Source organism: Dunckerocampus dactyliophorus, chromosome 4, assembly GCF_027744805.1.
Source record: "Dunckerocampus dactyliophorus isolate RoL2022-P2 chromosome 4, RoL_Ddac_1.1, whole genome shotgun sequence".
NCBI classification, from domain to species: domain Eukaryota; kingdom Metazoa; phylum Chordata; class Actinopteri; order Syngnathiformes; family Syngnathidae; genus Dunckerocampus; species Dunckerocampus dactyliophorus.
Genome location: NC_072822.1, coordinates 4,099,959 through 4,112,500, shown reverse-complemented (window position 1 = coordinate 4,112,500; position 12,542 = coordinate 4,099,959). Strand labels below are relative to the sequence as shown.

General features: G+C 40.4%; 2 protein-coding genes across 3 annotated transcripts in view; one reads left to right on the top strand and one right to left on the bottom strand.

Moving 5' to 3' along the window:
- The window catches only part of LOC129180123 (pikachurin), a 57,459-nt gene that overhangs the window by 9,514 nt on the left and 35,403 nt on the right, over positions 1-12,542 (top strand). The window contains exons 2-4 of one of the 2 annotated variants that reach the window (XM_054774232.1): positions 89-237; positions 9,202-9,491; positions 9,589-9,714. The gene's annotated coding sequence lies outside the window, so the exon portion shown is untranslated. Of the gene's footprint in view, positions 1-88; positions 238-8,963; positions 9,020-9,201; positions 9,492-9,588; positions 9,715-12,542 lie in introns of those variants that run through there. The other variant, XM_054774234.1, reaches the window with a different exon arrangement.
- Positions 4,690-9,618, bottom strand: gdnfb (glial cell derived neurotrophic factor b). The gene is made up of 2 exons (XM_054774235.1): positions 9,188-9,618; positions 4,690-6,557 (listed from the first exon to the last, which is right to left on the bottom strand). Exons 1-2 carry the CDS (start codon positions 9,405-9,407, stop codon positions 6,001-6,003), a joined length of 777 nt encoding a protein of 258 aa, XP_054630210.1. The 5' UTR covers positions 9,408-9,618; the 3' UTR covers positions 4,690-6,000.

Sequence of the window (12,542 nt, the reverse complement as noted above, 5' to 3'; positions counted from 1 at the left end):
ATCCCTAAAAATAATCAGTTTGTACTTACACTTCAGTATACACACAAAAACCACATACTACTAACATTAACATGTTTTTTTTTTATAGGTGAGGTACATGAACTAAAGGACACCCCGCACAATTTTGGTGAGGATCTGGATAAAGGTGCAGATTGAGGGTTTCCCCCCCGCCCCCACATAGAGGCCAAGTGGTGCAGTGACCCACCAGATGCACCTCCAATCTCCTCCAAATTCAAGGTAAGTGTCCCAAGCCTGATGGACTGATGCTCCTGAGAAAGTGGTGACAGATACAAGGAGGGCTAGGGGGGGGGGTCTGCTGTTTCCTCTTCTAAGTGGGGGTCGAATGGGGAGTTGAAGGTCTGGTTTGCCTCTTGGGGTCTTAGACACACACTCGCATACCAATATATGCACCAGCGCAGTGTTTACACAGGAGATTAGAGCAGTTCCACTCTGTGCCTCAGCTCCTGGGCCACATGTGGAAACCATGACAGGAATGTACGGTGATGCACTGGCTGCTGCCGCCGCCGCGTACGCTCTGCAACATTTCTAACCTTTATCGCCCCGCCCCCCGGGGAAGCGCTCTTCCCAGTCCCAGCTCATGTTTTCCACACGACGACATGAGCATGAACACGAAGAGCAGCTCCAGCAGTAGTTGGACATCGCACGGAGGGTTGTTGCTAACATTTTGGTTACCTTGTAACACAAGGATGCAGCACGGGTGTGAAGTGGACACCTTCTAAGGTTTCGCCCTAAATATTTGACATTGTGGAGTCGCAGGTGATACAGTTACGTTTGTGACCAGCATGGTGACTCACGGCAGCACCCATTAAGGCTGCATGTGATACAGGAAGTGACTGATCACTGAATTACTCTAAGGTATAATAATAGATTCATCACGTCTGGAAGCAGTTGAGGCAAAATATAGTGCAGAGCCTGCCTGCCACCAGCAGAGGTGCCGTTGATTCACCCTCAACTAGTTTGCAGGCTTGAGAAGTTATTTATGTAAACCGCAAGCAGGCGATGTACTATCTAAACTATCTATCTAGAAAAGCACTTAGAGAACACAGACCTCCGCCAAGCACATTAGTTCCCCCCCATGTTGTGATTTACACCATAAGTATGAGTCCCACATTTGTTTCGACATATTTAGATTCCTTACTATGAAAACATACCATGGAAGGGTTTGAATGACTTCAAGAATGCTAACATGTTAGCATGCTGAGACCTAGCGTAATAGCGCTAAGTGCCTACCTCTGAAAATGATAAAAATGTTGGAGTAATTATGTTGGCATGTTAACATGCTAACATTAATTATGCTAACTCCTAGCATGCCAGCTAAAGTGTCTGCTTTAGTTAATCATGAAAATAGCAAAAAATGCTAGTATACTCATGTTAGCATTCTAGCAATGCCAACATGCTAATGTTAGCAAAAATTGCAACTTTATTTATTGTTTTGTTTGTTTCTCATAATATTATGATATAAAAAAGGTCATTTTTCTTTACTATTTCAACGCTATGCTACTGAAATGATATATTTTTTCTCATGTTACGTTATTCTTGTAAAACCACAACCTTTTCTTGTTGGATTAAAACTTGTTTCTCTTTGTATTGTGACTTTATTCTTGTAAAATTACTATTGATTTTTTTTCTTTTTTTTGCTTTTATATTAATTAACTGTTAAATTATATTTTTTAAATGTGCCGTGGGCCGCATATGGCCCCCGGGCCGTGCTTTGGACACTTGATTTATAATATTTAAAACAAAACAAAAAAAAAAAGCAAACAACATGAGGTTGCCCACAGCCACCGGTGTTAATGCTAATGCTGTTTGACTCGGGGATAATTAGAGACTACAGCGTTTTTTTGGCTTTGTTGCACCATGCTTCCAGCGACTATAGGAGACTGTGGTTAATTGAACTTAATTGCCTTAATTAAAGCATTTACGGTCAATGCGATTAACAGTCATTGACAACTGTTATTGACTACATTTTGTTATGAATTTTCTTATTGCAATGCCCCAGGGCAGCCTAAATAAAAGGTGCTTTCAAGGAAACTTCACCTTTTTCTATTTTTTACAAGTCGACTAAAACGAAATCAATTTTAGATGAATTTAGCAGTATGACTAAGACTGAAATACATTTTAGTCCAAAAACTGCAACTACAACTAAAACTCAACCAAAAAAAAAAAACGACAAAAATGTCCAAACTTGAGCAACCTGTGTTCCTCGGAGAATGTACCGTTGAGCCAACATTTAGCACCTGTCGGCCACACGATCCCGCTAACGCTAGTGTTACAGACACGTAATCCTTCATTACAAGCTCATCTGACGCTGCGAACAAAAGGGCAACGGACTCATCGCGCTGATGACCGTGTCTTCTCCAACTCGCTCTTGCTCTAATTACCGCCTCCTTTTACTGGAGTCAAATATTTATGGCGCCACCAGCTAATAGACATTCGGACCTGACGGTAACTTATAACTAAGTTATGTTGATGCGACAGTGAATAGCATCTCTGTTGTTGCTGCTGCTGCTACCTAGGTGACCTCTGATCAGCTCTCATGCTGTCTGAGCTTTAGCATCAGTGCTAACATTACTGATGCAACACTTGAGACATTGTCACACTCTAAACCAGGGGTGTCCAAATTGTTTAAAAAAAAAAATTATTGACACATTCTAAAAATATAATTTAACAAGAAAACTTTAAAAAACAACAAAAATGGAAAAATCTGCAGTAATTTTACAAGAATAAAGTAAAAAAATTTTTTAAAAAGTTGTAATCTAACGAGAAAAAATATTGTAATTATATAAGAATAATATTGTAATTTTATGAGGAAAATAACATTTTAGTATCAAAGTTGAAACATTAAAGAGAACGATATTCTTAGGTCATAGTATAATGGATGAATAAAGGTGCAATTTTTGGCAAATCAGGTTGCAGGAAAAGTTATAATGTTACGAGATTCATAATTACTCGAAGAAAATTTACAAGAAGAAAGTTGGAGAAAAAAAGCAGAAATGGAAGAAACGGCTGTAATTGAATGAGAATCAAGTCCATCCATCCATTTTCTATACCGCTTCTCCTCATTAGGGTTGCGGGGGCATGCTGAAGCCTATCCCAGCTGACTTTGACTGACTTTGGGCGACAGTCCAGTACACCCTGGACTGGTCGCCAGCCAATCGCAGGGCACATGTAGACCAACAACCATTATAGACCAACAACCATTCATACCTATGGACAATGTAGAGTCGCCAATTAACCTCACCTGCATGTTTTTGGAATGTGGAAGGAAGCCGGAGTACCCGGAGAAAACCCACACACACACAGGGAGAACATGCAAACGCCACACAGAAATGCCCAAGGGAGAAACGAACCCACGTCTTCCCGATCTCCACTGCGTTGGCCAAAGTGCTAACCACTAGACTACCGTGCGGCCGAGAATGAAGTCAAACTATTATAAGAATAAGGAGGAAAAAAAAGTTGCAGTTTTACGAGAATAAACTTATATTAATGTTTTGAGGAAAAACATAGGCATGAATGCCTCTCACCTGAAGGCAGCTGGGCTCCAGCATGCCCGCGACCCTGCTGAGAGTAAGCGGCATAGAAGATGGATGGATTATGAAAAACAAACAAAACAAAATTACTTTTGGAAAATTAGGTAGGGGGAAACCTTAGAATATTATGAGAATAAAGTCGAAATATTAAGAGCAAAAAGTTGTATTCTAACAAGAAAAACTATGTGGCCATCACTGGGGAAAAAGTTTGGACATCCCTGCTGTAAACTCACCAGACAAGGCTTACTGTAGGACCTGGTGACTTTTAGGTTTTCACTGACGTGTGGCTGGGATTGTAAGGACATCGACTTGTTTGCGTCGTCAATCTTCTTGTTAGCACAACTGCACTTAAAAAAAAATACAAAATAAAATCAAATGCTGCTGCTTCTAGTGAAACCACAACTGTGAAACTATTTGTGGCACTGCGAGCTAGATGGGTCTGATTGCGAAACACTCGGCTCTGTGGTCGCTAAGTCTCAGCAGATCGGGCTCACGCGGCTGAAGCTAAGCTATGCGGCAAATATCAACCCCACTTATTAGTTTGACCCGGTGACTTGCATATTTATCCTTTTTTTTGATTTTTCTTTTATTTTTAATGAAGTTATTATGTGTAGGTAACAATTAAACGTAACATTTCAATGAATTTCCTGTAGATGTGTTTCATTGATAAAGTGTTGCAACCTGTGGGAACATTCCTGGTGAAGTTGTTCATGGAATGTGTTTGTGTGTCTGATGGGCGTTGAATGGTTAGGAGCTCAGTTCCACATCTACGGCATACTTTATTGATTTGTATGGAAGGAAAAAACACGGAAGCCAACTTCTGGCACAAAGAAAGATATGACAATAATAAATAACATGTTTTCTTTTATAAAATCCAAAATAAATAGGAATAAATTAACGTATCCAACAGTACATAAATACATGTCATATTATTGCTGTCCAATAAAAGTATGCATGTCCCAAATTCAACAAAATAACATGGAAAAAAACACCACAAATGATTTGTGATTTTTCATAAACAAATGTAAAAACTGCAAATATGTAGTTTTCTTTCCAAAAATTATCTGTTTTCCAGTTAAAAAAAATAACAGGAAAATTGAGACATGATTTTCATTTACCAAATATTTATTTTCTTAATTTTTCCAGAAGAAAAAAACCCTGACCTTTGGGCGAACTGAACAAGAAACATTTTTCAGATAATTCAATTTCAAAGGAAAAAAAAAGTTTTATTGAAACAATTTTTTTTTCTGGATGAGGGGGGGCAAAAAAAAAGTAAAACCTTTGGAAATATGTGAAAAAATTCGGAAGAAGTGGTTGTCTACCCCCTCCCTCCCCGCCATGTTCTAGCAGATAAAAATAAAAAAAAGAATAAATTTAGATGTGACTAGCATGAGGAAATGTGTCAAAACTAGGGGCATATGGGTTCCATCAAACCCAAAAATTGTTTTTATTTGCATAAAAAGAGATTTAAATAAAACGTCAAAAAAGCTAAAAGTGCAAGGATTTTTTTTAACATCATTTTTGGGGTGAAAAGAAAAAAAACAATACTTGGGTTTTCAACAACCAAACAAAAGTTGTTTTTTTGGGGGTGGTTGTCCCTCGGTACATCGCCGTTCAAACAACGCTCCCTCACTCAATCGCTGTTTTTAAAGAAATTATTTCATTACTAAATAATCGCTGTTTCGTGGTCACTAGGGCCCATTATTATTCCGAAAATACTAAAAGACAAAGTATACTGTATGCACTGTAGTGTTCTGGTCCCTAGGCGTCAGTAATGTTGCACTGATGAGACGTTACCTTACATTACATCAGCCATGGCATGTCTGACATGCTACGAGTGGGGGGCGTGAGTTCTCTCAGTCCATGTGGAAGTGGTAAGTTTTTGGCTTCTTACTTTGTTCGTCTTCCTCACTCCGTTTGAAACGCTTTCTTAAGTTTAGAACAAATCAATTGGAGGCTAACTTGTTAGCTCGGTAGCTTTCTGTATGCTATGCGCAGCGGCCATCTCTTATGTCCCTGCATCCTGCAGTGTTGCTCAGTGTGGTGTAAACCAAGAATAATAGGAGTGTAAAGGTGACTATAGGGGTGTTGTTTCATGTCTTCTGACTCTAATAATGTTAAAAACTGTACTTAGAGTGAAACAGGTTTTCTATTCTCTAACGATGAAAATATTGCGTTTATTAATATTTATCCATTATGAATCATACTTCTCGGAAATTCACTTATCGCGGTCGGGTGTAGAACCAGTTAACCGTGATAAACGAGGAACGGCTTTGTGTTTTTTTGTTTTTTTTATTGGGCAGTGACAAAGTGTGCTATACTGTAGACACAGAGTGTCTGAGTGTCAGTGACCAGTAGGAAGAGAAGGTGTGGTGTGTGACTGAAACATGGCTGATGCACCTGAGGAGTCGTCGCTCATGACCTGATTTACATTTAAAAGCACTCCTTTTCATACACAAGCACACTTCCTGGCAGAGTGCTTCCTCACGGTGTGGTACACCAGGTTATCGTCCAGAAATGAGAGGTCGTCGTCGAACGCGATTGGTCGACAGCAGGCCTGCGGGGGCGTGTCCTTGGCGGGGAACCTCCTGCGCTGGGCCAGATTGTACAGGATCTTGTCATAGTTGGTCTCTGACTTCCTGCAGGGCCCCGCGCAGTACCTGAATATCATTTCCTCGTCGGAGCGGTAGCCCAAACCCAAGTCGGTCACATTAAGCTGGATCTGTTTCAGCACGCAGCCCTGCCCTCGCCCACTTCCTGTCTTCTTTCCTCTTGCCCCGCCCTTCGTTCTTGTATTTCTCACTCGGCTAGATCCGTTCTTTCTCTTGCGTCTGATGTGTCGAGCTCTGTTGCTTGGGTTCCGCTCCGACTTGGAGGTCCTTGGAGACTGGGAGGCCTGAGAGGACTCCGTGGGCGAGGAGGGCGAGCGGCGTATTCTGCTGACAGTCACTTTGATCAAATCCACCACGTCCTCAAACTCAGCCGGGAGCGGCTCCTCCATGGTATCTGAAGAAAACATCATGAGGATGCATCATTACGCCTTACATTTTCATTCATTAAACGAATGAAATACTGAAATGATGGTTAAGTGGTCAGTTACAAAAATGTTTTGCTAGGTGGTGGCCGTGTTTTTTCAATCAATCTTGCTCAAATTTTACACACGTGCTTGTCAGTCCACGAGAGGTGTGTTCCAAATTTGGTGGTCATTGGGCTACGCAGCCTGAAGTTACAATGGGTTGTTTTGTAGAGTGCACTGACTTGAAATTTCAAGTCAATCTGATTATGGGATAATGACGGCGCCACCATGAGGTGAATTTGTCTGAAAAATAAAAGCACAAGCAGCACAGTAGGGGTGCATTTCTTTTATTAAAATAATTTTTTTTTTTACACATTTTGACCCTTTTGTGTGCATCGGTTCAAGAGTGGAAGCTTACACTAACAAATACATCATACATTTTATACACAATGTCACTGCCAGCACCTGGTGGACCTACAGTATATTATACTCTCACAACACTCTAGCGCAGCTTTTCATACATGAATTACTTCATTCATAAATTAGCTCTTTTTCGTGGTTCTCCCCGCGCTCCGGTTTCCTCCCACATTCCAAAAACATGCATGTTAGGTTCATTGGTGACTCTAAATTGTCCATAGGTATGAATGTGAGTGTGAATGGTTGTTTGTCTATATGTGCCCTGCCATTGGCTGGCAACCAGTCCAGGGTGTACCCCGCCTGTCGTCCATAAGTCAGCTGGGATAGGCTCCAGCATACCCCCGCGACCCTAATGAGGATGAGTGGCATCGAAGATGGATGGATGGATGGGATGTTTTGTGCTCGACTACGGGCATATTAGTCTAAAAATATGCATATTGAGTAACTTTTACGTATTCTTGGCCTAAATGAAGCACTTCCAAGCATAACAAGTGACTTAAATGAACTAAAATACAAATACAATTTAAGGGATTAAAGGACGTTGATGAAATGTGGTCTACAGTGGCCACTAGGTGTCACTAGTAACATTGATCACCATCAACAATCATTGCAGGTTTGAATTATCTCACAACAGGCACAATAACCATTAGAATCATAATCATAATAATAATAACAACAACACGGGGTACTGTTGTGGCCGTACTCTAGCTAAAAGTCAACTCTGAATCACTGACATCACTTCCTGTCCACACGTCAGGAAGACATTTATTGAAACACACATAAGCACGATTCTTATTTATGTCTTTTCTCTCATATCTACTATATGGATTATACGAGTGTAAAGGTGACTATAGGGGTGCTATTTCATGTCTAGAGGGCTCTAATAATATTAAACTGTATATAGGTTGTAAACAGGTTTTCTATGCTCCAGCTACAAAAATATTAGATTTATAAATATGGAATCCCACTTTGCGGAAATTAATTTTGTGCGGTCAGGTTTGGAAGTAATTCACGGCGTTAAACGAGGGATTACCGTACTCTTAAACCTGAATTATGAGTTATTTGTTGATTTCAATTGTGGTTTTCACCTTTTTTATCAAAATGCTGGCACTTGACACTTTCTTTAACTCCATGTGGGGTTATTGACGTGAGAAACACTATTGAATTCAAGAAATACAGTGGAACTTTGTGTAGCGTCCATCCTGGTTAGCGTGTTTTTTGGGTAACGGCGAAAATTTGCGCCACAATTTTGCCTCTGTTTGCATCCTTCCTTGTTAGCATCCTATTAGCTAGCTAAACAAAATAGCAACCGGAACCAGACATTGCGTCGCTTGTCTATGTCATCAGCGGTTGAACCTCAAAAATGTTAACACAAAGCACGTTTTTATAGTTTTATGTTTATAGTTTTACATGCATAAAACCATTCTAAATGCATATAAATGACAAATGAAATGAAGAAAATGAACATTTAAGGCTACTTTTACCTTCAATGAAGACTGCACTGTTGTGTGTGTGTGTGTGTGTATATATGTGTATGTATGTATGTATGTATATATATATATATATATATGTGTGTGTATATATATGTGTGTGTGTTTGGAATTGTTTTCTGCATGTAAAACTATACAAACGTGTTGTGTGTTAACATTTTTTGGCTTTGTGGAGCAGATTCATTGGTTTGACATTATTTCCTATGGAAGAATTGATTCACTTAGCATCCATTTCAGTTTTCATGGGACCTTCTGGAGCGAAATAATGATGCTAACCAAGGCTCCACTGTACATACTGCATATATCTCATTAAAGACTTATCCATGATTAGTATCAACGTTTCATTTCATTTTAGGTCTTTACATTGTGCCTTTTTTGCTCTTCTTTTCACATTTGTGCAGTTGCAAAAAAATGATCTTTTAAGATGTACCACGTGCGAGTAAAATGGCAAACAAAATGGCGCCCGGGCCGCACTTTGGACACCGCTGTTTTAGCGCACAGACGGTATATGCCCACCGGGTACACCTGCACAATCCAGAGCAAACGTAACCAAAATGTCTCCCTTTTTAGCAAATTATAAAGCTCACTTTTTGGAGTGATACATGTCTGTATTATCGATGGTTTTATCGTGACACGGCTCTTGTATTGGATGGATGTACTGGTCGATTGCGCAAGTGTACGTAAAGTTGTGGCCAACCAAAAGCGTGTCTTACATTGGTCTTCCCAGTCGTCGGCGTCCTCCTGGCTGCGACTGACGTCCTGCGAGTTGACGGACAGGCTGATCCGGAGCGGTGGGCTTTCCAGGGGGCTCTCCTTCTTGGGCACCTCTCTCCCAGAAGAAAGCCGCTGTCGGCTCCGGGCTAGGGGCGCTTGACCGGCGTGCACGGCTCCCAGCAGAATCAAACAAGTGGTCAGGCTATGCCATAACTTCATGGTCCACTCGGGACATGGCGCTGCTCGGAACCAAACGGTCTCATCTGCTCATCGTGGATACGGCGAGGAGGGACTTGCTTCCAGGTTCGGACGGTTAAACCTCCGGCGTGGCCCACTGGTGCCCCCTGGTAGGATTGCAAAACTCCACCAAATGATATTAAAAAATTATCCAAATTTGCAGAAGTTCCTCAGACGACCATCCACACCCAGAACCGGGCCGCACTGAGCCACAAGGATGGGGAGTGCTGCTGGTGACGTGTGTGAGGGTCCATCCTCTGTGGGTGGAGATAAGACGGAGCCGACACAGGTCAGTGTGCGTGTGCGTGTGCGTTGGGTGTAAAAATGTGTTTCCAATCAGTGTGTGATATGTTGCTACTTCACGCTGCTTTTTGTCCTCCCTATACATGATTGGATATATCAATTACAGCTCAACATAAACACTACATTGGCTGATAGAAAATATTTAAACTGTGTAGTCTGAACTCAACAAATATTACTTGTTTTATTCCAACGAAAGAGTGAGGTCACAAGTCAATACATGGAAGTCTTTTTCTTTATTTATTCATTTTAGGATTATAGGAGAAAGATACAGGAATAATGAAAACACTCAACACGATTGTTCTGTATTGTAACAATACATTGTTTAGTGTCATGGTGATTCGCAGGGCGGCGAAAAAGGACAATTATAGTAAATGAAAAGTAAATTGACATGACAAATAGTGAGCCAACACTTACTGATATAGCATTTGTGGGTCATTTATTGTCGTTAAAAAAAAAAAAAATTAAGTGTTATAGTACAGTGGAACGTCGGGTAGCGTGTCCAGCCATCCATTTTCCTCTGCTTGTGCGGGTCGCAGGATTGGCAGTTTCAGTACAGATGTCCAGACTTCCCTGTCCCCGGCCACCTCTTCCAGTTCCACCGGGAGGATTGTTGTCATTCAGCCACATGGGAGGGTTTTCCAGCATGAAGCGTCTTTTTAAGGTCATGCCACAGGATGACCAATAGGCCAATAGGATTCAGGTCAGGACTTTGACTAGGCCACTCCAAAGTCTTCATTTTGTTTTTCTTCAGCCATTCAGAGGTGGACTGGCTGGTGTGTTTTGGATCATTGTCCTCCTGCAGAACCCAAGTTGGTTTCAGCTCGAGCTTGTCATCAACAGATGGCCGGACATTCTCCTTCAGGATTTTTTTGTTAAGGCGGGAAAACTGTCCCAGACCATCACACTACCACCACCATATTTTACTGTTGGTGTGATGTTCTTTTTCTGAAATGCGGCATTACTTTTACGCCAGATGTAATGGGACACACACCTTCCAAAAAGTTCAACTTTTGTCTTGCCAGACCAAAGGTCTTAGGAGATCAAGATGTTTTCCGTCAAAACTGAGACCAGCCTTAATGTTTTTGTTCAGCGGTGGTTTTGGTTTTGGAACTCTGCCATGCAGGCCGTTTTTGCCCAGTGTCTTTCTTATGGTGGAGTCATGAACACCGACCTGGGAGGCGTGCAGGGGCAATCAGTTACTCACACAGGACCATCCATGTAGGTTTGGATTTTTTTCTTTCCCTTAGTTCCATTTAAAAACTGCATATTGTGTTCAGTTGAGTTGTCATTGACTAACATTTAAATTTGTTTAATCTGAAACATTTAAGTGTGACAAACATGTAAAAAATTAATCCAGACATTATTTTTGACAACACACCTCCTTGGGCCCCCCTAGGACTAAAAAGATGTTGAAAAATGGTATAATACGGCACCTTTTAAACGAATATTGTTATATAATCTTTGTATTGGAGGTGGTTAGATTGTGCCTGTGTACAGTATGTAGAAGTAGCACTGTCGTGTAAAGCAGCTTTTGAATTAAAGTGGATGCATGTTTCCTTTCCCCCAGAACTGATTAAAAGTTGTTTATTTAGCTTAAATCAAGTCCACAGACTAACTGCATGCAGATGTTCCTTTCTTTTTAGCCCTTTGTCCTGAGGTACAGAAGCATATAGTATACTTGTAGAAGTGACGCATCAAGGCTAGAATGTTTATTTTATGTTTTTTTCCCATCAAGATAATTCAGAGAAGAAGGCATTTTTTTGGATGCAAAGCTTCAACTTCAGTGTCATGTGATTCATAGGAGCGAGCTGATGTGAAGCGCAGTGCACACAGGTTCCTAAATGGAGCGTGTCCCGATGAATCGTGTTTGCGTCACACACTTGTTACTTTTTCTTTCTAATGACTTGACGTATGAGCGAAGAACATCTCACTTTACAGAAAAGACTCAATGGAGGCGCCACAGGTGAAGATCTATTTCTCCCCTTTGTAGCCAAAACCTGTCAGGTTGTCCCCCTTATGTAATAACCACACGGGTCATTAGCAGCCAGCATGACTTCACATCCTCAGAGTGGCTTCATCGCAGAGACAAGTTGGAGTGATGGACTTGTCATTTGGGACGATGGGTGAAAACAAATCGACCACATGACAGACAAAGAAAGACAGGTTTTCTGCATTTAAATACACTGGGGTGGTATTTGGATGCTCACGTCCAACTGAATTTAAAACAGATGAGTCAGAAAAATATAGAAAGTATTTGGTACAGATTTGTGGTAGAATTATTTAGCAATGCAATATATCATTAATGACATACAACATTAAAAAATGCAAAAAAAATCTCATTCCCTGTGAAAATTTTTCGACTAATTTAATTTTTCAATACAATTAATTTATTGCATGTTGCCACCAGTGGGCGCTGTTTTACATTATATTATGTTCGTCTGTTCTGAATATCATTTTCGTTTTTCTTGTTAAATCATCGGCAATAAAATCCTGCAAGATGAAAAAATAAGTGTTAGAAATTGATTTAAAAACATTTTTAAAGTTGTGTATATATAGAGGAAAGCGTTAGTAATGAAGAGAAAAAAACATTTGATAAACAGCCTATTTCAGTTTAATTGTTGTAATTGTTACTTTTTCAAAATGCTTTTTGTCTCACTCCCCCTTCTTGTTTTTGCATATTGTAGCTCTACTTAAAACCTCATTAAGATCAAAATGTGCAAAATGCAAATTCAAGCAATTTTTCAACTGGTCTTTAGATTTTGATCAGGAGTGTGTCTACCTTCTTAGCATATCTACATGTGTTGCTTTACAAAA